The sequence below is a fragment of the Quercus suber genome, unplaced genomic scaffold, assembly GCF_002906115.3.
Source record: "Quercus suber isolate HL8 unplaced genomic scaffold, Cork oak 2.0 scaffold_201, whole genome shotgun sequence".
Lineage (NCBI taxonomy): Eukaryota > Viridiplantae > Streptophyta > Magnoliopsida > Fagales > Fagaceae > Quercus > Quercus suber.
Window position 1 is genome coordinate 418,797 of NW_027069659.1, and position 27,669 is coordinate 446,465.

General features: G+C 33.4%; 1 protein-coding gene and 1 long non-coding RNA gene across 2 annotated transcripts; one reads left to right on the forward strand and one right to left on the reverse strand.

Annotated features, from left to right (window-relative positions):
- Positions 1-1,176: 1,176 nt before the first annotated feature.
- Positions 1,177-5,467, reverse strand: LOC136069981 (uncharacterized). The gene is made up of 4 exons (XR_010631187.1): positions 5,352-5,467; positions 4,323-4,385; positions 1,608-1,771; positions 1,177-1,508 (listed from the first exon to the last, which is right to left on the reverse strand). It is a non-coding gene; the product is annotated as an uncharacterized LOC136069981 (long non-coding RNA).
- A 9,968-nt stretch (positions 5,468-15,435) lies between these two features.
- LOC112034521 (inositol-tetrakisphosphate 1-kinase 1) lies at positions 15,436-16,716 on the forward strand. Its single transcript, XM_024067337.2, has one exon. It carries the CDS (start codon positions 15,615-15,617, stop codon positions 16,692-16,694), a length of 1,080 nt encoding a protein of 359 aa, XP_023923105.2. The 5' UTR covers positions 15,436-15,614; the 3' UTR covers positions 16,695-16,716.
- The last annotated feature ends 10,953 nt before the right edge of the window (positions 16,717-27,669 follow it).

Consider the following 27,669-nt stretch of genomic DNA (forward strand, 5'->3'; position numbering starts at 1 on the left):
GGTGACAACCTACCATGGGCTTGCTCCCCCATTTAATGTTGGTCTCGGTCCTCTGAGGACAGGGTCATCCTCGGCGGAGCTCCGAGCAACTCAGTCCTTCATACTTCGTCCTCGGGCGCTCCTTCTTCCTCGGCATGGGCCCTGGGCCGGATGTAAAGTGGGCCGGGATTACCAAGTTCTCAGGCCCCACAGTGCTCATAAGAGAAAGCAACTGAGTATCATTCCTAGGGGTGTGCGCAGTTCGGTCGGCTCAGTTTTTTCTCAAATTTGTTACCGAATTGATAAGGATCGGTTTTCTCATAATTAAAACCGATGCATACTGATTAGGGTCGGTTTCCCGACCTATAACAGTGCGGTTTGATCGGCTCAGTCTAATCGGTTTGATCGATTTGAAACATTAAAAATTCTTTTTTTTTATTAAAAAAAAAAATCTATTCTACCTATTCAGTATTCACACAAAATCTGTTCAAAAATCTGTTCAATCTCATCAAAAAACAGCAACAAAATCTGTTCAAATTTCACAGAAACTTCATAAAAAAATTTGTTCAACTTGTTTACACAAAATCTATTCAATCTGTTTAAAAAAAAAAAAAAAAGCAACAAAATATGTTCAACTTGTTCACACAAAATCTATCCAATCTACTTAAAAAACAGCAACAAAATTTGTTCAAATTTCACAAAGACTTCATAAAAAAATCTGTTCAACCTGTTCACACAAAATCTGTTCAAAAACCTATTCAATCTATTCAAAAATCTGTTCAATATGTTCAAATTTGTTAACACATAAACAATAATGATCCAAATTTCATCATTTCATTCATAAAAACAATTTGTGCAAATTTTTTTCACAGCAAACTGTCTAAAATTTTTCATTTCATTCACCATGCAAAAATGTTTTGAAATTGCCTCAATAAAAGTTCAACTCCCAAAACATTATCATGAAGCATATAATATAATTAGTGTCACTATGTGTGTTAGTGTCAATAACAATAAGCGTTAATGCATCCACTTAATAACATATACAAAACCATTTGTCGCTCTCCACAAATGCCAAAAGAAAGATATACAAATTAAATTAGCATTTATGCAAAAGAATGCTAATTACTTGTATCCCCAATGATAATCTCACCCATGACTACCCAAATAACTATCATTAGTGAAAAGTCCACTACCAATAACATGTTCAAATATAATTAGCATATAGGCAAAAGAATACTAATTCTTATAAGTCCTTTGTCCAGTAAGTCTATGCACTATGGATCATTCTAGAACTTTTACAAAATACTAAACAAAACAAAATAAACACGTGTTAGTAACAATAAAACGTTTATGAATAATAAAATATTTATAATTAATACAAACGCATGATAATAGCAAGGATACTTACATAATACTAACTACTAACTAACTCCAAGCAAAGAGTAACATATCACTCATCATCATCCAACACAACGGTGCTTGGATCCTCCTCCATAGGCATTGGGCAAACCGATGCAATTTCTACAATTCTATTCAAAAAATAATAATTCTTAAGCATTGAGCAAATAAATAAACAATTGAATAATTGATACATACAACAAACAAAATGAACATATATATATTTTTACCAGTGTCAATCCCAAAATCATCCATATCCTCCACATTATCCATGCACTCCCGAAGCTTTATTGATCTTTTTTTCTTTGCATCCTTCAACCAATTTTGGGTACAAATGACGGCTTCAATTGTATTAGGAGATAGTGAACTACGGAACGAATCCAAAACATGCCCCCTGTATTAAAAGGAGACACAGATGCAACTGTAGAGACAAGAATAGCCAACACATCACGTGCAATTTGGGAAATGACTCGATATTTAGAAGAATTCATTTTCCACCACATCAAAATGTCAAAATCTTCCACATCAAGGTTCTCAGAAGATTCCAACAAATACCTATCTAACTCAGATTTGCTTTCTACACTGTCCTCATCTGCCAAGTGTTGCTTAAACCTATTATTTTAGCTTTTAATGCGATCAGACAATGAAGCATTACCAACACTTGACTTGGAGTCCCTAGACAATGACACGGAGCTCCATTTTGACTCACTCTCTCCATTTACAACCTCTTCAATGCATCCCAAAACTTAAAGCTCATCTCATTCCTCTTGTCCTTTCCATACCACTCCCTAAACCAAAATTTGACATACTTCAATCTATACCTTAGGTCAAGAACAACAGTAACAAAAGTATCAAATTGATTTTATCTATACTTCCCCTATACTTATCATATATATTTTTTTTCATCTCTACCACCATAGTCCTCAAAAGTGGATCTCCATCAACACTACACAACTGTTGTAATTGATCTTCAATGCAAATTAGCTCACGAAAGTATGTATTAGAAGTGACAAACAAAGACCCAAAAAATCTAAGTGTCGCCTCATAAAATATGCCAAGAAATTTCACAAAGGTCTTGACATTTTCCCAATCAAGATAGTTAGAAGGATCAATGGACTTTTTCCATTTTCCATCCGTTTCACAAAAATAAAGTTTGTTATGCCCATCCTCCTTTTCCAACATATCAAATGCCTTCACAAATTTTAAAGCACAATCTAACATGAGATAAGTCGAATTCCACCTTGTTGGCACATCAAAGGGCAACAAAAATTTGGCTTTAATTTTCTCATTTTCAACACATTCTTAAAACTTCTCAAACCTTGTGAGAGAGGCTCTGACATATCGTACCGCATTTCGAACTTTGGCAATTGATTCATGAATGGACTTCAACCCACTTTGCACTATCAAATTCAAGATATGCGCACAACAACGCATATGCATGAACTCACCACCCAATATGCTACTTTCTCTTTCTTTTGTTTTCTTCTTCACATAATCAATTGTCACATCATTAGAACTAGCATTGTCCACGGTAATTGTAAACAATCGGTCTATACCCCACTTCAACAAATATGACTCAACCGCTCTACCTATAGTTTTCTCTTTGTGATTAGCTATAGGGCAAAAGTTCAAGATTTTCTTTTGGTAAGTCCAATCCCCATCAATGAAGTGTGTGGTGACTACCATGCAGTTCAAGTTTTGTATTGATGTCCAAGTATGCATTGTCACACAAACCCGTTGCCCAACAAAAGCCCTTCTCAGAATATCCACCTCACTAGAATAAATCTTCATGCAAGCCCTTGCTAGGATAGTGCGATGGGGAATAGGAAACCTAGGCTCAACTATTTCCATAAATTCTTGAAAGCCTTGACGCTCCACAAATTTAAAAGGCAATTCGTCAATAATGATCATTCTTACCAACACCAATCTTATCCTCTCTTCACTATAGTTTGCAATCACTAACACATTTGAACTACTTTTCCCTTCTCTCTTGGCTTGGAAAGACAAAGTTTTTTACTTATCATCACTGGAAAAATGCCACTTCTTACACACCTTCATGTGTTGCAACATGCCTGAAGTACCATTTTTCTTACCATGACATTTATATTGATTTTTACAATACTTGGATTCAGACCTAGAATTCTTGGGATTAGGACTAGCCAACTTAATGAAGTGCTGTCATACTATAGACGGGTCCTTACCACCTTATTTAGGTGATAGTTAGGGAAGTGATGCACCAAGTCCAATTGGTGCTGTAGGTTCAAGTGGGTTAGGGTTAGCACTACTAGGAGGAGGTGGGTTAGGGTCCCTAGGGGCACCAAATCCAAGTGAAGCATTGACATCCATCTAATAAAAAAAATTTCAACCAACAAAAAAACAAAGTTTCCACAACAATGTCAAATTATAATTTTTTCAGCAAATACAATATCAAATAGCTAACTCTCAATCAATGAATGTCACAACCAGATCCAATTATAGCAATAACTAATCGGTTTAGTTATAACAAGGCAATAATAACAGACTAATACAATTATTAGTCATTACTCAACAATTCATGTCACTAATATTAACAACAATTCAGAACTAGAGAATTAGCTTTTATTTTATATTTATATTGAATAAATATAAAATAAAAGCTAATTATATATATATATATATATAAACTTAAAGTAGTTGTTACTAAGTGAACGTTTGGATACAACTGAAATTTTTTTTCAGCTGTGTCCAGCATCTGGTAGTGGGTTTCATGAACTGTTCACGAGACCCACAAACCTTTTTTTTAACAAAACTTTCATTAAAAATGGGTCCCATGGAATTATTCATACATTTAAAAATTATTTTGCTACAGTGTTTTCAGTTTTCAATAATAAGCAGTATCCAAACAGACCCTAATTACTAAAAATTTAAAATCAAAATGTTGAATATAGTGAGTGATTAGTGATTACCTCTCGGTGAAGGATTGAAAGTGAGTACTCTCTCATTCTTTGTCTCCCTCAAAAATTAAAATGCTGAAGAGAAAAAAAAGGGTAGTAGTACTTAGTAGACTATGACACACCGAGTCATTAATTAGCTAGCTCATGCAATGCAACTATGCAAGTAAGTTACTTATAAAGAATTAAGTGGGACTAAAGTAAGTTACTTAAGACATATTAATTAAAGTAAGTTACTTATAACCCTAAGACATATTAATTTATTAAAGCAGTCGATTCAATCGTTTGACCCTAAGACAGTAAGGCATATTAGAGTATTAATTTTTTTATTTTTTTGGGGGCTAAGTACTAGACTATAATATATATATATATATATATCACTTTCATATGATATGATATTTTTTTGGGAGGGTATATATACTCGTTTCAGTCCTCTTCTTAAATAACTCAAGTCAAAGAAACTACAACAAGAAGGGCAACAAATATTTTTGTTGTATAAAATATTGGCATATTGAATCAGGCATACTTGATTTAGCCTATCATAATAGGTGTAATATTGAACCATGATGGAAAATGAGATGCATGTTAACACAGCTCTGATCATGGAAGAAAGTAGGACTAGTCTTTTTGATGGTCCGTGTTTAAAGATAGAATGATAACCCGGATGAAGATGTTGATAGACAAAGAAATACATAGTTCATTTTATTAAAAGGGTATTTGAAATTTTTTAAATATTGAACTATAAGATCACTTTTTTCTTTTTCTTTTATATTATATAAGATCAGTGTTTTTTTTTTTTTTTTTTTTTTTTTTTTTGGGTAACCTTTTATAAATGCTTTAATTACAGAAAGGGGAGAAATGTATATTTCAATGGGCTAGATGAGAGATATCTGATAAGGTCCAAATCAATCGTGGGCTTAGCATGTATCTTAGTACCGAATCAAGTTTACTTCACTAATCAAACAAAGAGAAAAGAAAGTAGAAAGAAAATGGTGAATCATGACTGAATTAGATTGGGCTCAAAATTAGTTACCGGTGGCTTACCGTGACTGCTGAGTGAGCGCCTGCTGCTGGCTGCTACAGAGGCCAGCAGAGCCAAGCGACGACGGCAAGAGCTCAGAGGCAAGGCATCACTGCGTTAGGTGAGAGGCAAGAGAGAGAGAGTTAATGGGTTATGAGAGACAAAAGAATGAATTTATAGTAGAGTAGAATCTGAAAACCTAGTATAAAACGGCACCGGTTTTTATTTTTTATTTTTATTAACACCCTTACGACGACGTTTTTTTTTTTAAAATAAAATAAAATGAGAACCTATAAAACTATGCCATATCCAAACTTGGGAGAACGATATATAGGTATCAGTTCAGTTAAGCATGTCTTGGTTTCAGATTTCCAACTCCGATGACTGCACCGCACCGGCATCGAAACTCCCTTCGCGCTCCAATCGTTGGCATCGGCTTCATCAGTCGGTTGCAGTGGCTATATGAGACGATCGATGTCGGTCAGTTGGATCGATGCTAGTGACTTTCTACTCACCCCTAATTCCTACAACATATCACTAGAGTTGCAAGTAATCTCCCTAATCACGCAAAGAACCTTTCAAGTTCCATAATTTTTATCTACTTGCATTAATGATAGCTAATTCTGGCGCGCGCGCCACACACACATATATAGTTATTCTTATCTTCCCGATATCCAGTTGATATCTTGTGATTCAAACACGCAAAGATCCCCATTACTTTTTTTGTTTTTATAAATATGATATATATTTTTTATTGTATATGTTTTAATAACTTGCTCTTTATTATCATGACAAAACACCAATTAATTATATAGTATAGGTAGGTAGGGTTCGAATTTTAAAAAAAAAAATTGATACAAAATAGAAATTTTACTATAACCTAATCTAAGTATATATATATGTGAAGTCCTCTTCTGAAGACTTGAACTCCGACCCTTGTCTCTCACACCCCACAAACACTTATATTTGTGAAGTAATCATCGCACTAAGGGTGTGCGGTGGTAGGATTCGAACTTAAAATCTCTTATGTGATTACAAAATTTTTTTTAAGTTAAACTAATTAGAATTCAAGTATTATTAATTATTTAAATTACAAATTTTTTTAAAGTAAAATAAAATGAAATGGAAGGCCCCACCAAAGGGCTATAGTAATTTGAAATGATCCTCATGCCAGCATGGCACCCACTTCATTATATCTCGTAGGGCCTACATATTGAGCATATAATATTAATGGTTATGGCAATTGGCAATTTAGTGATTTAGTCTTTATGCTCCACATTTGGTAGTATTGAACATTTGGAGGATTATATCCAATTATATGTTCTCTTTGTGATGCTCAACCACCCATTCTTAAATTAATGGAGTCGTTATTTTTATATTAAGATAATTAATAAACAAAATAGCTCCCTACTGATTGGTGCATGTATCCCATCTTTTCTTCTTTGTAAAGCATTGCAGCTTTGATGACTTTCTAAGGAAAAAACACTTGATTTAAAATATATATAAAATCCTATCCGAAATCCAGTATCCTGGCACATAGAAATGTCTAGGAAAGTATTAAAATATACTAAATAAATTTTAAATAAACGAATATTGACATTGATGTTATTATATTAAAGAATCAGAAATGATAATGATGAAATATACTAATAAAAACGAGAAATGATGACATTGATGTTTTTGTTCGGGGACGCAATTTTGCACTAAACATAAAAGCAATTTCTTTGCTTATCCATTTCACACCCAGAGTGAAGGGGCCTAAGGGGAAAGTATAATGTCTAATTTTTTTTTTAACTGTAAAATATTTTTGTATGTAAGGATGCTATCTTTACATCTCTTTATTTTAAATGCATGGAAGGAGACCAACAACCTAATCCAATTGTTTAATTTATCCGTAAAATATCTTTGTATTGTTAATTAGACTTTAAAAGAATACTTCAAAGACCAATTATGAGGTCTGAACAGAAATTTAGAACCCTTTTATTGATTTTAAGGGAAATTAACAAAGGGAAATGCTAACAAATTATACAATTCAAGTTGTTACCAATTAATTACAACAAATTATGTAAATCACCAACTATAAAGCAAAAAATAGTAAAATACTACAGTAAATAACACTTCAAAAGGCAACAAATATATATATATATATATATAAGAAGAAAACACAAGATCTTAGTGAAAAAAATGAAAACCTATGGATACATCCAAAAGAAAAATTATAATGAGGGTTCTCAAACCCCAAGAAGAAACTCGATCACTAATAAATAACCAAAGTTTACATTTGAATCATACCTATGATCCTATACTTCACAACCTAGAAAACTTATTAATGTGAACCTACGATTAGTTACAAGCCGCTTGGACTCTTCTATCTTGAATTACTTCCATGAACTATGTCCGTGACTCAAGGACCACCATGAAGGGTTTGATCTCCACCAGCAAACATATTGGGATGGCTTTATGGGTTTAGCCTTGATCACAGGTGGTCATCCAAGGTTTAGGGTTTTCTCTTTTGTAGCAAACGACACAAGGTCTTTGACTTCTTGAAAAGGTCTTATTTGGTCAACTAAAATGTGTCCTTAGTTATGCATGTAGGGCATGAGTTGCAAGTCTACAACCGACTTAATTAAAACTTCTTAGAATCAGGATTCTCTTGTCTCAATCAAACGAGACTTAGTCGAGAGTGAGTCAAGTAGCCTGCTTTGATCGATCAAGACATGATCGAAGGACATTCAAGATTCCAAAATATGTCTTCTTTTGAGTTGGTTCTTGACACTTGATCTTGATCTTATGGATGATATTACAACTCAAACAAGATTACAAGTTATGGAATTTGCCAACCTCTATACAAGTTTATTCACGATTTATGCATTTTACCCTTTTGTCATCCAATCCACACCTTTTACCTTGTTTAGGAGCATCGACTTTTTCTATAAACATGAGAATATTTTTAATTACGAACACATAGTAGTAGGTAGTCATTTATGCATTTCTCTTTCATGCAATGTATAATCAAGATTTTTGATATGGACACATAGGTCATACGCCCGATTTCCTCAATCACTCACATTCTGGCACAACTAACTAGTTAGTGTGTAAGATGCAATGCTAAACTACAAATGGTAAAAGGTCACAGGCTTTGTGTTTATGGCCTTCATGTTAAACTCTTCTTGCTTGGCCATAAACTCTTAGGATTGAATCCCCTAGAGTCTTGTCATCAAGGAACGAGTGCTTAAGTTATTAGGAGTAAAAGACGGGTGTCTACACTTTGAACGAGTGGCCCACTAATTTTTCTAGCATCGTTAAATATAATTGGCACAAAATTATAACTGTATGACATTTGTGTTGGGTTATATAGAGCATAGTTTTGTGTTCGATCGAGTTTGTCACCCAACTCGATTTGGAAGCATGCAAATTTTAAATGGGATGTTTTGTGAGACATAGTCCATAGAATGGACGAGCGATGATCCATTTTGTGATCTGACTCAGATTCGTTTTTTGCCTATGTGTTTGGGCTATTTATTTGTTACTTCAGAATTATTCTTTGTTATATCATTGTAATTAGAAAGATACATAATTCAGAACTCAGATGTAATTAGAATTTATTTTAGATTTTCAGTTAAGATTCCACTTTAATATATTATACATGATTGGATTTTGTGATAGTACTCGTGTATTAAAAAAGCATGTGTTCCTCATGGAAATGCCAAACCATCTTTTTGCGGGTTTGTGTTTGGGCTATTTATTTGTTGCTTCAGAATTATTGTTTGTTATATCATTATGCTATAGCCACCTCTGCACGTCTCTCACTAATGTAGTGAAATTTGTTACGACTCTATGAATGTAGACATATTACCAAACCCTGTAAATCTTTGTGTCGTGTGATTGCTTCTTTACATATTTTTTTTCTCTATTTTTTGCATCTCTAAGCTTCTAGGAATCAAGTTAAATTCCTAACAACTTGGTATAAATTGGAGTGCAATTGAAGTATAAAGACATTTAGCATCATATTATAGTCCAATTAGAATGACACCGGGTGTGTGTTTGGGGTTTGCTTTAAAAAAGTATTGTTTTTAAAAATAAAAATAAAAACTTTTTGTCTCACTTTTTAAAATTAAAATAAACTAGTTTTGAACTTTTTGTCACATATCTATATATTTATATATATAATAATAGGTGAAACTGAGAGAAACTCAAATTAGAATTCCAAGTTAGAGTTTCAATTCTACACCATATGTTTTAAATTATTTATTCTTAAAGAGTTTTATTTCTTAATTTTAAAATCAAATATGAGACCACATCATAAATATTCATTCAAGTAAGTTATCAAGTAAAAAAACTAAAGAGTCTAGAATGAATGAATAAAAGAAAAAGTGTTTTACAATAATAATAATAATAATAATAAAATGGACAATTTATATTTTATACTTAATAATATCCTTATAATTTTTTAAAGAGTTAACAAAATATAAAAATAACTATCAATAGTATTTAAATTATATATATAAATTATATTATGCATCTTATTATATATCTTTAAGTGTATTCATGCATATATATAGAATTACAAGCTATTTAAATATAGAAGCTACCAAATCATATCTTTTTATAAATACAACACAAAAAAGTTACCGAAATTAAGCCAAAGCAGCCAAAGTATCAAAATATAATTTTTAGAAAGAAAAGTAATACAGAACTATGATGTAATTAGAATTTATTTTAAATTTTCAATTAAGTTCCACTTTAATATATTACACATCATTCTCAAAAAAAAAAAAAATATATATATATATATTATACATGATTGGATTTTGTGATAGTACACGTGTACTAAAAAAAAGCATGTGTTCCTCGTGGAAACGCCAAACCATCTTTTCGCCGGTTGGGAGCACAACCGAAAGTTAACAACTCCACTACGAAAATGCCAAAAGTATCTTTGTCAAAAGGGATCCACAGCCACAGCCCGCAGGCCTCAAATCCACTAAATTTGTACTGGCTTGGAGATAAGTTGTTGCGGAAAACCTGAGAAATTTTTTTTTTTATTTTAAATATTACTTTGATAATGTTATTTAAGTATTTTTAACATAAACAGAAATGTTTTAGAAATATGTGTTATATTGTTTAAATAAAAAATTATTGTTTAAACAACACAACAAAATATATCCTAAATATTTTTAACATAGGCGAGAAGAGAGAAGAATGCTTTAAAAAAACTAACAATGATTTATATCCAAAAGAGTCTAAGGGTCCGTTTGGTTAGAGTAGTGGAAAAGTGGAAGGATAAAAAATTAGTGGGAGAATGGAAAAGTGGGAGGATAGAAAAGATTTGGTTTTCCCTCATATGTGTTTGGATGGAGGGAAAAGTGGGAGGGTAGAAAACTTTTTTATTTGGTTGGAGAGAAAAAAAGAGAGGATGGAAAATGTAGTTTATATAAATTAACTATTATGTCCTTATTATGTAATAGTGAGAAAGTGAGAGGGGTAGGTGAGTGTAATAAAGTAAGGGTATTTGTGTAAATTACATTATCTGTATCTTTTCATCCCCATTTTCCTCTCAAATTGGGAGGATAAAAAAGTGTGAGTTCGGAAGGATTATTTTCCTCCCCATTTTCTATATCTCTTGTTTTCTCTCCTGAACCAAACGGTGAAAAATGCAATTTTCCACCCTATTTTCCATCCTTCCTGTTTTCACCACAACCAAGCATACCTCTTTTTAACTCACACTCATTTTCCAATATGAAATTAATTCATTGTTTATATTTTTAGAACACTAAGGGGTGTTTGGTACATGGACTTAATCAATAGTTTTCAGTTTTTAAACAATATTACATGTATTTTCACACTCTTTTTCTACATACACGTATTTTTAAAAAATACAAATTACGTTACTAGAACGACATTACCAATGCTCTAAGTAATTTTGAACTTGTTTGGTACATCAATTTAAATATATATTTTCAGTTTTTAAACAACATTATACATATTTTCATATACTTTCTCCCTCACATATATTTTTAAAAAGCTTATAAAAAAAAAGTTATTTAAATACCCGTATTAAACAGTCCTTTAACGATAAGACTGATAGCTACATTTTTTTTTTCGCCTATAAAACCGTCTTTCTTTTCCTTAGTATACTATTAATTTTGATATTTTGCTAACTTTATGGTCACCACTAGTCGTGAATGACTCATTGTCATGTCATGCAGTCTAAGAATGCACTTGGTCATCCTATGAACTTCCACTGTATCCATTAAATTTTGCACAAGTGATAAAGACATGAATTTATGGGCCACTTGTCTCCAATCAAATCATTAGTCGTACCGGAATGTGATAATTCACATCACAAAAATGTGGTCATCTCAAATTCCTGTTATACAATGGAAGAAGATTGTGGAGACAGGTGAGAAAAAGAGAGAGAGAAAGAATGTGAAGATTGGTGAAAAGAGTGACGAATTGGGTGCCTTTTTTTTTTTTTCTTTTTTTTTTTTCTTTTTTTGAAACACTAACAAGATTTTATAATGAAATTATAGATTTATCCATTCGTTAAATTAAATGATTTTGTTAAATATTAAAAGAAATTGTAATTATATTTGTGTCACTTTTATGTTTAGATTAATATCAATTTTAGTTTTTAAAATTTTAATTTTCAATATCATCTTTTTAATGTTTGATCCCATTGTCAAAGGTTTCTTTCAATTCCGTAAAATTCATTTTTGTTAGATGTCGCATTACAGTGATGTAGCTTTAACATGAAACACTATATGAAACTATATATCAATTTTTTTAGTATAGTTAATCCAATATATATTATACCTAGTGTATTAAGGTTGTGTTCAAGTTATACTTGATGTAGTGTTAAAAAAAAAAAAAAAACTTGTAAACAACAATAACATTTTCAAAATTTTAATTTAATAAATAGTTATTAAATTGTGTAATATTATTTAAAATTACAAGAAATATAATTTGATTATAATCCATATAAAATAAACAATATATATATATATATACATTCTTCTTTCCTCTTTTCTCTTTCACTAATTCATTATTGTTTTTTTTATTATTTAGTTTTTATCCTTTTCAATTCTTGTATCTTCGAGTTGCACAAGTTTGATAGCCTATAATACTCCAACAACCAACATCTAATTAGCAAAACCTCTATAAAATCTGTCATTTTTTCTTTACTACTTACAATTCATCGCATGGATGAATTGTGACAAAAATGGTGTCACTTGTTGTAGCACTAGCGTTTTTCATTTTTTATCCTTCAAACATATTTTTAACTAGTTGATTATAATGTTAGGCATAATTAACATAAATTATGCTTTCGGTTTGAAAAATACGCGACTACTTTGTATGAGTGCGTATATATTATTATATATAAAAACTAATTGAGGCTTCAACCAATGAAGAAGTTAATTTCTCTTAACTTCCATGTCTAAAAAAAATAATTCCAGCCTAGCATTACCACATTCCAACCGTGGCAATTTGTTTCTCTTTTATTTTAAATGGAAAGAGTTATTTATTTTTACATGTTATTCATAGGGATGGCAATGGGGCGGGGCAAGGCTGAAGGATGGGATCTTCGTCCCTGCCTCACCCCGCATGACGAGGAAAACTTTCTCACCCCATCCCCGCCCCTTGGGGCCCCGTAAAGTCCCGCCCCACCCCGTAAAACTCTACTTTTTATTAATTTGCCTTACAATTAGTACAGTTTTTTTAATGAAACCTATTTCATTAATAAAAAAAAATACTTGAAATTATAACTAAATTTATCCCATCAAATCAAATCAATTTTTAGAAAAAAATTGAATAATATATCCAAGCGTTTAACAAGACAATCACAAAAAAAAAACTCATAGTATAACACGTAATAAAATAAAGACAGAGAACAACATTGGGTAGAATAAAATAAGCTAATATTGATATGTTATTTAAATAGTAGGGTTTTAGGGTATAAAAAATTTACAATTATAACCCTTAGCAACTTGGGTGGGGGCGGGACGGGGCGGGTCTAAAGAGTCTAAACCCATTCCCGCCCTGCCCCGTGGTACAGGGCTAAAATCTTACCCCATCACCTTTGCGGGGCGGGAAAAACCCGCACGGGGCAAAGCGGGGGAGGGGCGGGTTAAACGTGGCAGAGCAAAATTGCCATCCCTAGTTATTCATGCATATTATATATGTGTTATTAGAAAATGCTAAATAAGAGAGAAATTTGTCTGGGTAATGAAGCTGACATGATGCAAATACATGACAAAAACACGTGTCTACATTGTGCCGACTCCAATGCACGAGAGCTTACCTCTCTACTGTTCAACCTACATTGATACCATCAAACATCGGCACAGATTGAGAAAAGAGGTTTTTACCTTTGTCTACACGGATACTAAATCATTGGTGTAAGTATTGTATTTATCATGGTAGTTGGGAGAGACATAAATGCTAAATAAAATAATGGAAAATGTTAACAGGTGATTTTAGGATAATTGTTAATAAACCATATTAGGGAAGTTTTAACACAAATTTTATAGAAAATATACAAAACTGTCAATAACATTAATTATTTTATCATTTTTCCATAAAAACATTTGTAAAAATAGTTTCTAAACCAATTTCCTTAAAGCATTCGTTAACATTTTTCTAAAATAATCTCTCATTTTACCATAATATAATCGGTATATCTTTTGCTATATATGGTAGCAGAACTTATAAAATACTAGAAATTTGTAAGCCAAAGATAAAAGAAAGTTCTTTAACCGAATAAAAGCTCTTTAATTAATTACTTAAAAGTTGAAAATTAATAAATCATATATATATATATATGTATGTATATTGAATTGGTTAAAAATACTCTATGAATATCCCATTTCTCTACAAAACTCCCTCAAATTTCCTTCTATTGGGAGGTAGTATCGGGTTCAAATCTTATGGCAATAAATCAACATAAATTTGTAAAATTAACCCAAAAAAGAAAAAAGAAAAGGCAGAGAGTCCACATATATAATGTATGAAAATGATGCCAAAATTTTTACCAAAAAAAAAAAAAAAAAAAAACAACTTGTAACATAGTAAGTTGTAGTTAGTAAAAGAGTATTTCCACATAAATTCATCATCATCTCTCTACCAACCATAACTCGCCATGTGGCAAATTGTGACATTTATTATGTCAAAATATATGGCACTAGACTTACTCCTCAACAATACACTTAGCAATCAATGGATGAGCAACAAGTAATTTCACCAAGTAGACCTTTATAGTATAGTGGATGCCAATTGCACTCCCACAACAAGAAGCATATGCACAAAATAAAAAAACAGAAAAAGAAAAAAAGTGGCCCAACCTTTTTTTACCTCTTTCCACGCACACATGTCACAACCCACCAAAAAAACCAACATTTCAATTCCAAATTTCCACTCTCAAAACTATCACTATATTGTATCCCCACCATCCCAAAACCCCCCTTAAAAAAAGTCACACAGTTTTATAAAATAATATTTTAAATTTATAGCGTCTGTTTTTTAATAATTACTTTTTATCATCATTAAATTAAGATATTAATTAATTTTTGACGCAGATAAATGAATTGAATATTTTTGAAAAGAGTTTTAATTTATGTTGTTCACTCCTAATAATAATTCTTTATCATTAAATCAAAATACTAATTAATTTTTGGTGTAAATAGGTATTGAATTTTAAATTTTTTATTAAACTATTAAAAAACTTTCTTAATTGGGCTAACTTAAACCGACTAAATGAATAGAATTTCATATCTCTCGTTGCTATCTAAAATTTGGTGTGAGATGATTATGAAATTGACGTTTAGGCCTGATTCTGAATTGCAACAAGTGGTCAAGGGCAAGTCAAAAAAAAGTCACTCTTATTAAATAATTATTAAACCCGAAAACAAACACACGCATAGCTTGAATCTGATTCCTATTTATTTATTTAATCAAAACGTTGACCTAGAAATATGCCACGTGTGCGGCGCGAATCAGCATAATTACCTAGAGAATACGCCACGTGTCTATCTCACAAACAAACCCAGGTTAGTTTATCAAAACCCACTCCTTCCCTCAACCCTAAAGTCACCCCCAATAAAGCATAACGGCCTCTCTTCTTCTCTGTTTTTCCTTCTCTGCCATTTCCGTTCTCTCTCCCAAAGCTTTGCTTTTTTTTTTTTTTTTTTTCATAACACTACTCATTTTTTCACTCTCACTAAACGACTCGCCGTTTCCGCAAACTTTTATACACACTTTTTGTTTAATGTGTGCGTCTACGACAACCAGCAATGACTGAACCTGAACGCGAACGCGAACGCGAACGTGGACCACCGAGATTCACCGTGGGCTACGCTCTGGCGCCGAAGAAGCAAAACAGCTTCATCAGAGACTCGCTCGTTAATCTCGCGAGATCTCGCGGGATCGATCTCGTGAAGATCGACCCGACCCGAGCTCTCGCGGATCAAGGCCCGTTTCACTGCGTGCTCCACAAGCTTTACGGCCCCGAATGGAAGGAGCAACTCGTCGAGTTCCGACTCAGAAACCCTAATGCCGTCATCATCGACTCGCCTGACGCGATCGAGCGGCTCCACAACCGAATCTCCATGCTACAGGTCGTTTCGGAGCTCGAAATCGAGCCTCGGAGCCTAACGTTTGGGATCCCGAAGCAAATCGTTATATACGACAAGGAAACTCTCTTCGATCAACAATCTTGGGTGGCTTTGAAGTTTCCGGTTATCGCGAAACCCTTGGTCGCTGACGGTAGCGCCAAATCGCACAAAATGGCTTTGGTTTACAACCACGACGGCCTCAAAGAGCTCAAGCCCCCAATCGTGCTCCAAGAATTCGTTAACCACGGCGGAGTCATCTTCAAGGTCTACGTCGTCGGCAGCCACGTACAGTGCGTGAAACGCAAGTCGTTGCCGGACGTGTCGGCCTCCTCCTCATCCTCAACTTCCGGCGACGCGGCGGTGCTTCCGTTTTCGCAGGTGTCGAACATCGCCACCGACGAGAAAGCGGAGGAGAAGTACTACGAGATGATGGATATGGACGACACGAAGATGCCGCCGCAGGAATTCATCGAAGGCATAGCGAATGGGTTGCGGGGAGCGTTGAAGTTGAACCTGTTCAACTTCGATGTGATTCGAGACGCCAGGTTTGCGGAACGTTACTTTATAATTGACATCAATTACTTTCCGGGTTATGCGAAAATGCCGTGTTATGAGACCGTGTTGACGAATTTCTTCTGGGATTTGTTAAATAATTGTAGTAAGTTGAATAGTTTTGATAAAGAAGTGAGCAATACTTGTTGTGGGGATGGGGATCGCAAGAGAGAGAGAGAGGACAAGGAAAATTCTATTCATGTTTGACTTCATTGTTAGTGAATTTAAATACCCAGTCACTTTGCTAAAAAGTCTAGTGACTTTGGGGGAGCATTGAGGATTAGGTAGGAAAATGGGNCATTCATATATAAATTGATTGTACATCAAATGGATGTTAAGACAGCTTTCCTAAATGGTAATCTTGATGAGGAAGTTTACATAAAACAACCTGAGGGTTTTGTACTTCCTAGAAATTAAGAGAAAGTTTGCAAGTTAGTCAAGTCTTTGTATGGCTTGAAACAAGCTCCAAAATGATGGCATGAGAAGTTTGACTCAGCAATTTTGTCGAATGGCTTTGTGCATAATAGTTCTGACAAATGTATGTATTCCAAATTTACAAAGGAATATGAAGTCATTGTATGCTTTTATGTGGATGATATGCTCATATTTGGTAAGAATATGAAAGGTGTATGTGAAACCAAAGTATATTTCTTCTATATTTCAAATGAAAGATTTAAACAAAATAGATATTATTTTGGGAATCAAAATTAAAAGACATAGTGAGAGATTTGCACTATGTCAATCTCATTATGTTGAGAAAGTGCTTCAAAGATTTGAACATCTTAATATAAAAGAAGCAAATATACCTTTCAATCAGAACATAAGGTTGGGTGAAAATACTGGAAGAGCAATAGCACAGCTTGAGGATGCTAGTGCTATTGGTAGCATGATGTATGCTATGCATTATACAAGACTAGACATATAATTTTCAATGGGCAAACTTTTTAGATTTACAAGTAATCCAAGTGTGGATCATTGGAAAGCAATTGGTAGAGTTCTTGGTTATTTTAAGAAAACCATAAGTTTGGGACTCTTTTATTCTGAATTTCCAGCTGTATTGGAAGGTTATTCAAATGCTAGTTGGATTACTAATGTGAGTGATAATAAATCCATGTCTAGTTGGATATTCACTCTTGGTGAGCAAACTTTCTAGATTTACAAGTAATCTAAATGTGGATCACTAGAAAGTAATTGGTAGAGTTCTTGGTTATTTAAAGAAACCATAAGTTTTGGACTCTTTTATTCTGAATTTCCAGTTGTATTGGAAGGTTATTCAGATGCTAGTTGGATTACTAATGTAAGTGACAATAAATCCACGTCTGGTTGGATATTCACTCTTGGTGGGTGGCCATCTCTTGGGCATCAAAGAAACAAACGTGTTTTTCTCACTCCACCATAAAATCAGAATTTATACCCTTAGCGATAGCGAGCAAGGAAGTGGAATGGCTAAGAAATATGTTGTTAGACATAGAGTTGTGGCCACAACCAATACTAGCTATTTCAATATACTACAATAGTGAAGCCACCTTGGGCAGAGTGTATAGTAAAATGTATAATGGTAAGTCTAGACATATAGGTCTAAGACATGATTACATAAGACAATTAATAGAATATGGTACTATTTCGATTGTCTATGTAAGGTCAAATAATAATTTGGCAGACCCTTTAACCAAAGGAGTGTCTCAAGATATGGTTGGGGTAACATCCATTGGAATGGGACCAAAACCATTATTTTAAGAGAATCACCAATAGTGGGAACCCAACCTCAAATTAGTTTAATCTAAAGAGGTTTAAAGGGTAACAACAAGCTATTGATATGTGGTTAATAAGAGCACTAATTTTGTGTCTCATTCAGGATGGATTAATGCAAATGTTACGATATAATTGAGGATGAGTTTTACACTCTTAATGAAGTTCATAAAGTATAAATGTCTGTATAACAGGGACATAAAAAGAACTTCACCTTTGTAAACATAGAAGTGGTGCCACTTTTAGCAAGAGTAAAGGGTTTTCTCTTGTAAATGTTTACTAAACTAGGAAGAGCACAAGGCCAAAATTGTGCTAACAACAATGGATTTCTAAATGTGTTGTGGATGTTCTAATGTGTGTGTTGTTTTCGATTTCAATACATAAGAGTTTTGGTTTAAGCACCAAGCCACCATTAACTCTGTTGATTTCTTGAGCAATTACACTAAAAGGAGGTTTAAGTTGAAAGATACCTTCTATTATGAATGAGAGGATATCAATCAAGTGAAACATATATTATTACAACCTAGTGAGGGATTGTTGTATATATAGGTAAATACAAGGATAAGTTGTAATAATGATGTTTGAATTTGGAGAATATAGTTTCATAAAGTGAAAATTTAGTTCTGGAATTTTCTAAGTGAAAATTCAAAAATTAGTATTTTCAATTGATTGAAACTTTGGCTTAATCAATCAAAAATAGTAAAAAAAAAATCCTAGAGTTTTTAGATGTCTCGATCGCTGCTTGATTCTTGTTCGACCAATCGAAAAGAGCACTTGATCGATCGAAAGTAATTTTCGATCAATCGAAAATCGTGAAATAGAATTTTTGTAGAATTTTCTGGTGACTGTTCAGAAAGGTTGAAGAGGTTTCAAGCCTTGTTAACAGTTTTATGAAACGTTTTAACTCTCCATATATGCCTTATGATGAAATATAACCCTATGGGTATAAATAGAGGCTTATATTAGAGAGATATACAAGAAATCCTGTGGTCATTTTCCAGAATTGCTATCTAAAGAACTCAACATCTTGGTTGTATCATGGAGACAAATTCGCAATAACCCTTTAGTAACAATAATGTGGAGGGAAAATATTTTCTAAGAAAAACGAGATAGTGCCTCTAAGTTATTTATTTTCTGTTTGTCTTTTGTGTTAACCTTGTTCTTCCATTATTATTTTGTGTAACATCCGCAACAATAACCACGTAAGACAGCGACGCTTTTTATACAAATAAAAGCATTAGTATTGGTGGTGCTAAAAAAGTATATTGCTATTTTTAACATCACCAATACTAAAAATCAGGCTACAATAGTGGTGTCATAGTTAAAATTTTTAGCTGCTTGCTATAGTGCACAGCCAACTATAACTATTCGCAATAGCAAAAATGCTAAACTTAAAATATTATTTTATTACACTTCCACACTCTCTTTCTCCCATAGCTAAAATATTATTTTTTATTACACTTGTAGCATATGAAAAGCAAGCCACATTATACCCGACAAGGACAACGTCTAGTCAATTTGAAGAGAAATATTAATAAATTATTTTAATAATATTTTAACACATCTTTTATTAAAAATATAAAACCATAAAATAAATAATTTTTTTATAAAATATACATTTTTAACCAGTACTTTTAAGATATCTGTTATTTTTTCTTAATATTTTTGGGAGTTTATAAATAAAAAATAAAAAAGTGAAAGAGAATAGGAGAATTTTAAATGAGCGAGAAGCCTAACCCTATTTTAAAGAAATTTGGGAGGTGTTTGGTAAGTTGTTCTAGTAATATTGTTTACATTTTTTGAAAATACATGTGGGTGAAAAAGTGTGCGAAAATACGTATAATATTATTTAAACACTGAAAATTGTTGTTCTAATTACACTACAAAACAACCCATTGATTTTTTTTGTCCTTCTCGGAACTCTAAGCCATATTTAAGTCCATTTAATATGGTGCCTCGTTTTTTTTTCCTCTTAACAAACGAATCCGGAAAACACGACGATATGTGTTTAGTAAACTACTATTACTCCTCTCTCATCAGTCGTCAGTCTCTGTTTGTCTCGGATTACATATAGATGCTCAAGTTAAATGGATGGATGTCGTGAAAGAGTTTTGCTCTTGCTATAAAGCCATTTGATTTTTGTTTCGCTTTAGTTCCATGTATGTATGCTTCCAGGAGCGTAGTCAAAAAATTTTGGTTGGGGGGAGCCGAGTTAATATTATCATATTAATTTGCAATTCAAGAAAAATTCAAAGTATGACATATATACATATATGCATGCATGGTTTAAAAAACCAGTACAGTGAAAGAATCGGAATAAGGAGTGTTTGCCGGCTTTATGGTCCGACCGATGGTCGAACCGATAATGTCATAAATAATAAATTATTAATTATTAATTATAAAAATAAATAAATAATTTTATAACTAATCATTTTAACTAAAAAAATTAAATAATAGTAAAACATTAAATATTGACTCACCAGCTTTTGGACACCACTTAACAAATTCAACCCAAAAAAAAAAAAGCATAAAAATGTCAAGTGTAAGAATTACAAACCATTTTTAGTTATTCATTAATTTGTCAAAAAACAAAAAGTAAGTCACCTATGGGTTACAATATCATTGCCCACTTGATATTTTTTTTCCCATCTATCCACACTTGCACGTCTATATTACACCCCCCACACGTCTTGAAAATCTACTTCATCCACACGTTTTTTTATGTTTTTGATAAGAAAACTGCATTTCATGCAAACAGTCAAATTACGTTAGACGCATCCTCATTCAGTACATTAATAAGGAAGCACGGGTCTTCCTCTATCCAAGTTCTAAACTCAGACAGTCCCTTAGCGTGCTGCGCTAGCAAGTGGGCTGCCTTCATCCACACCTTTTATTCAGACTTTCAAACAACATATCTGAACTTATTCTTTCCTATTCTACTTTTTGCTAAACTTTCATTTCCCTCTTCAATATTCTCTCCCTCTCTGTGTCTTTCTCATCAATATGGGTATGTGCAAGTGGGCAACTGTGCAAGAGCAGCAAACAAAGACCGAAGCGGACTGATCAAAGCATTGTAAATTTGCTTGGTTGTTGGGCTCCTTCCTCGTCACAAAGATAGGAGATCTGATGTTTTTGGGGTCACTGTTGGTGTCTTAGGCTTCACCATTTCAGGCTTGAGAGCATTTTCAAAAGCAAAAATCTCTCTCTCTCTCTCTCTCCCTCTCTCTCTCACACAGCATTTGAAGTTTTAATGAAGAATTGCTAAAAACCGGTTTAACCGTACCGGTTTTTGGTTTTTAACGATTTTTCTTTTATTTTCAGTTTTTAATAATAATGGGACCAGATTAATATCCGGTTCCTGGTTAAACCGATTGAACCGGTCAGTTCTATCTAGTTTTTAAAACCATGCATGTATGTCTTCTTGCATTAGTTTTAGAAAAAAAACATTAAATCTAACCAAAATTAGACTATATTTATAAGAAATAATATTTATAGCAATTATATATAACAAGCATCCATAAAATAAACAGTAGTTAAATTTAACCAAATTAGGCTACTATAATAGTATGGTCAAAAATAAATTCAAAATCAATTTCATTCATCCCAACTAAATTCAAAATAAATTTCATTCCCACTAATAGTCTAATATTGGACCCTCATAGTCTCTCTATTCTCTAATGATAATTCCCACATTAGTTACTAGTAGAACTATGTCTTTGAATAGCTATGGGATATGGTCTCACTCAAGAAAAAAAAAATGGAACATGGCTAATATGTCTTAGAGAAGGAAAGGAAAAGTCAAAAAGTTGAAAAGTAGGAATTTGGGGTGGGGGCATTTTTTTGGTTACATAGTGGAGGGGGGCCAACCGACCAAGTTTTTCTCATAGGGAGACCAGTTCTTAAATGAGAAAATGTGAGACTTATTTTTTCCTAGAAATTATAGATTTTTAAAAAATTTTGGGCATTTCTTCCTAGAAATTAGAAGCTTAAAAAAAAAAAAAGGGCAAAACGTGTCTCCGCCCCTCTATGCTTCAGAGGAATCTAGGCATATTCTTTCTCAAAAAAAAAAAAAAAAAAAATGAGAAAGAAAGAAAAGGGAATCTAGGCATATTTTAAGTCTATTAATATAGTGCCTCAATGATTACTCATGCTCCCTCTGCCTGTCTCTAACCTCTTGAATTACATATGGAAACTCAAGTTGTATGGTTGAATGGGTGAAGGAGTTGTGGCAGCATTATTCAAAGTCTTCTGTATATACGGTAGAGTTCTTTTATTACTGGTCTCATTAAATTCTTTTTCTTTTTTTTTTGGGTAAATCACAAACAAAAATAGCAGGTTTCTTTTACTCTAACAAGGATGAGTTAGAGGCTAAAATGGAAGTAGCTAGTAAGAAAAGGAGATAGCCTCTACGGCATGGTTATCAAATCATGATCTAGATCGTAAGATTGCACAATTTTACAATTCTACCTCACCAAAACATTTAAGATTGTATTAAAATCGTAAAAAAAAAAGTAGGATCGTAAGATCGTATGGGATCTTACTAATTCTACCGATCCTACCAAAACATTATTTTTTGGTTTTTTTTATGGGATAAATTTTTTGTTTTAATGAAACTTTAAGGATTTTTATTTTTCTATGTTGTGATGATATGCCTTTCATTTATTATTATATGATTATGTTAACCTAAGCAAATGTTTTCTAGTTTCTAGTTCACTTGTAATCAAAGTGAAAGAATGCTTTATCATTTCTAAATGAAGAATTTATATTGATTTTGCTACCTATTTATATTGATTTTGCTACCTTTTAAGCTATAACGATGTTAAATTTGTTTGATCAATATACTAATTTATGTTCTAATATTACTAAATGTTTTTCTTATATATAATTTTATTAGTATATGCTTGTATTTGTATATTGATTGATTGATTTTTTTTAGCATGCTCTATAATTGTTACTGAGTGGTATAACTTAAATAGATGAGGGTGGAATTATATCTTAATTTCTTTTGCTGCTCTAGTATACAAATATACAATGTCTACATAGATAATGAAATTGATGATGGTGATTATATAGGACGGTGGCTATAAGAACCCTAGAATGAGATAATTAAATGTTCACTTCACCTTAATATTCATATTGCTTTGATTTCATATTTTAGGTAGCTAGTTCCCATTTGGTAACTTATTTTGGATTTTAAACTTGGAACTTGGAACTTAGAACTTCGAAAATACTTCCATGTGTGTTGATAAATATTTTGGTATTAGGTTGTTAATTAAACATTTATTGGACATTTTAGATACATTGAGTCAAAACTTGAATATATTTTTTTCATTAGTATAAACGTAGTGATGTATGACATGCAAATGGCATCATATGATGCAAATCTTTGTTTTTTTATGAATAAATTCACAATTTACGTGATTATTCAACATACAAAGTCATTATCAATGTGTTTTTTGCTTTAAATATAAAAATATTTGTCTTACAATCCACGATCCAATCCTACAATCTACGAACCCACCTACCTTCTATGATCTTACATAAGATCTCGATTTTGAGAACCTTGCTCTCCAACAGAATAATGGCAAAGCAAGATTTTGAAATGGAATGCAATGCTTTTGTTAAGTCTAAGTTGAATCAGAGAATATTTAAATTTCTTCTCCAGGAATATCTAAATTTTTTCCATTTGACATAAAGGTCATGCCTTAGCTTCTATACATTTTCATTCACTATATACAAGAGATCTGTGCTTATAAATGACTTGAGATATGACAGAATCTCCTATGTGAAGTCATGTTTTAATTTCATCTTGTCATGCTTCACAAAGTAAGAATGCCTTTTTTTTTACAACGCATATCTCATATATACTTCAAATGCTTGTACAACACAACGCTTTAGTATTTGAACAAATTCTCCCTTCATTCAGAATCCAACATATAGAAATTAAATAAAATAAAAGGGGGGACATTTTGTAATATTTGACTTGGTGCTCATTAAACATGTTATATTCAATTAGCATTTGACTCATACATATCTAATTATGTTGAACATAAATTGGCACCATAAACTATTTCAACCTTGTGCTTTTGCTTCCCCCATGGCAGCTTATTTCAAAGGAAATCAAGAAGAAAGGAACATAAGGAGTAATGCCTTCTAAGAGGCAAATTGTCGCCTGTTCAGAACCACCACGTATCGAAGGTTTTAACTGGTAAGACCACTAAGCAATACTTCATTAACAGGGTGTTTTCAATTGCTAGGGGATTCCAATGCACCCAGAGTACATGATTTTCGTTTTGACCACTAGTCAAAACTCTCTCTTTAACGTATTGTAACCTATGCTCGGTAAAAAATTATCAAAATTGGCTGATACACTCTTTTGCGGCTGTTCTTATTCACAATAGTTCATTAACCCATCCAAAATAGCATACCTTGTTCATGGTTTCATTTTTCTGAACATACAGGCCAGGCCAGTCTTTGATTTTAATCATCTGAGTGAACTAAAAATCTGTATTGCCACAGCCTAGTGGTTCGATGTTATTTGCACCTCCCAAGAGAGAATAGATAACTGACTTTGCTCTTATTTGACTCGCAATTAATTAGGATGAAAATATGCTTAGAGAATAAGAGGTAGATATAAATGAAAGTGATATAACTAGCTAGCATGCAGATAGAAATTTTTTTTATTTATTTAAATTTTTAATTAAAAAAACCGTTAAAACATGGAGTTTCTTTTTTTTTGAGAAAGAAACATAGAGTTTCTTTTTTTCTTTTTTCTTTTTAATTAACTTGAAACAATTACATCCAAATCTAAAATCGAAATAATATGCGATGAGATATCTTCTATCTATACTTGTAAATTTAGTATGCATAATATATTTTTCGTCAGCCTATAAGCAATCCTATTGCCGTTTCTCAATCCTATTGCCGTTTCTCTTAACATGAGAATACAACAATCGTTCAAAACTAATAGCAACCCTTTTCACAACGTCTACCAGTAGACTTATTGGAGATAAGCTACACTATGTTGACTTCAATGCTTTAATCAGACCGAGAGAATCACCTTCAAGAATCGCATTTTGAAAACCCAATTCACGCACAAAGGTGACTGCCTTCAAAGCAGCCAGCGCCTCAGCCTCGTCAGGCTTGTAAGCTTGATGAATTTTTTCTGAACAGGAAGCTAGCACAACTCCATTATTATCCCGGATTACCACTCCAACTCCGAACTAATTTGATTCACCGAAAACAGCTCCGTCAAAGTTTATTTTCACCAAACCTTCTTGCGGACTTGACCATCTTGAGCCTCCAATATTGCTGTCCGTAACCTACACATCAGTATTCTACCAATCAGCTCTAAATTGAGCCAGTTTTTGCTTCGCTTGTTCAGCCACTTGATGGAGCAGAACAGCTTGTTGGTTGACACGAACTTTGTTTCTTTGGTTCCACACCATCCAAGCCGTATAAGCAAATAACTCAAGTGACTTTCCTTTTGCAATCAGCCATGACAGAAGCTCCTTCACATCTGTAAACTCCACCTCAGACCTGAAACACCACTCTTCACCCACACCCCAAACCTCTCCCAACCCCGGGCAAGACTAGACAGCATGCACGGACTCCTCCACAGCAAAACGGCACCTCTCACAAATCGGGTCAGCTGTAACTTTCCTCTTCAACAGTGCCTGTTTTGTAGGAAGAACATTACGACATGCTTGCCAAAGGAAATTTTTAATTTTTGGAGGAACTTGCAGCTGCCAAAACTTCTTCCAGACCAGTTTGTCATGAATTGGTGGGACTTGTTGGCTTGCTTCCATCTCTGATTCTTGTTTAAGGAACATATAACCGGACTTGCATGTGTAGTGACCCGACGTGGAGTATGGCCAATACAAAGAGTCCTCAGTTGTAGCACGGCTAAGAGGAATCTTCTTGATCAATTCAGCATCCTCTTCCACAAATAAACCATCAATTAGCTCCTCATTCCATGTTCTTGTGTTTGGGTCTATGAGCGAATCCACAACATAATTTTCAAAACTCTCCAATGGACACATTGGCTACCTTGGAGGGTGTTTTCTTGGCAGCCAACGTTGCTGCCATATATTGATTTTTTCCCCACTTCCAATCCTCCAAATTGCCCCCCTTTTAATAATATCCCTCCCCCTAAGGATGCTCTTCCAAGCATAGGAACCCAACCTTGAATCAACAGCCTCCATTATTGAAGAATTAGGGAAGAAGCGAGCTTTAAATACCTTATAGAAGAGTGAGGACTTATTATGCAAGAGCCGCCAAGCTTGCTTTGCCAAAAGAGAATCATTGAACATGGCAAGATCACGAAAACCCATACCACCAATGGTTTTTGATTTTGTCAAATTCTCCCATTTAACCCAATGAATCTTTCTTCGGTCACCCCATTGTCCCCACCAAAACTTCTTTATAAGGGATTCAATCTCATTGCACAAACTTACCAGCAATTTAAAGCATCTCATTATGTAAGTAGGGATAGCTTGGATGATTGCCTTTAAAAGCACTTTCCTTCTAGCTTGGGAGAGTAATTTTGCTTCCCACCCTTGAAGTTTCCTCCACACCTTCTCCTTAATAAAATTAAAACAATTTTTTTTTTCCAACTAGAGAGGGCAACCCAAGGTATTTCTCATAGTGCAAAATTTCCGAAACCCCCAATTTCACCTTTATTTCATGCTTGACTTCTTCCAATACAGAGTTGCTAAATAATAACGAGGTCTTGCTTCTATTTACTTTTTGCCCCGAGGCTTCCTCATACTTGTATAATAGGTCCAAAACCTTGTCACACTTCTCCATAGTAGACCTGCAAAAAATAAGACTATCATCTACGAAGAGCAGATGTGTTAGTTTAGGGCCTCTCTTACAAAGGAAGTAGCCATGGATATCTTCATGTAATTCAACCTTCTTATTCAACCCTTCCGTACAAAGAAGGAATAGGAAAGGGGAAAGTGGGTCTCCTTGCCTAATCCCCTTAGTAGGAAAAATCATTCCACATGGATCTCCATTCACCAAAACAAAATATGAAATTGTTTTCACACACCCCATCACAAGATTTATCCACCTCTCCCTAAAACTCATCTTCCTCATTATACCCTTTAAATAATACCATTCCACCCAGTCATAAACCTTACTCATATCTAGTTTTAGTGCCATATACCCATATGAGCCCCCATTATACTTCTTCATACGATGCAAGGTTTCAAAAGCCACCAAAATGTTATCCGCAATTAATCTTTCTTTAGTGAAGGTTGATTGGTGTTCTGTGATAATGGATGGAAGTATTTTTTTTAGGCGATTTGCAAGGACTTTGGAGTATATTTTGTTAAGTACATTACATAGGCTGATGAGGCGAAATTGGTGAGCATATTCAGGAGAATTTATTTTCAGCACAAGAGTAATATACGTATGATTTAAGGGAGAT

Bases quoted from the DNA above. Each gene is read 5' to 3' on its own strand.
- LOC112034521 (XM_024067337.2), top strand. From the start codon at position 15,615: ATGACTGAACCTGAACGCGAACGCGAACGCGAACGTGGACCACCGAGA.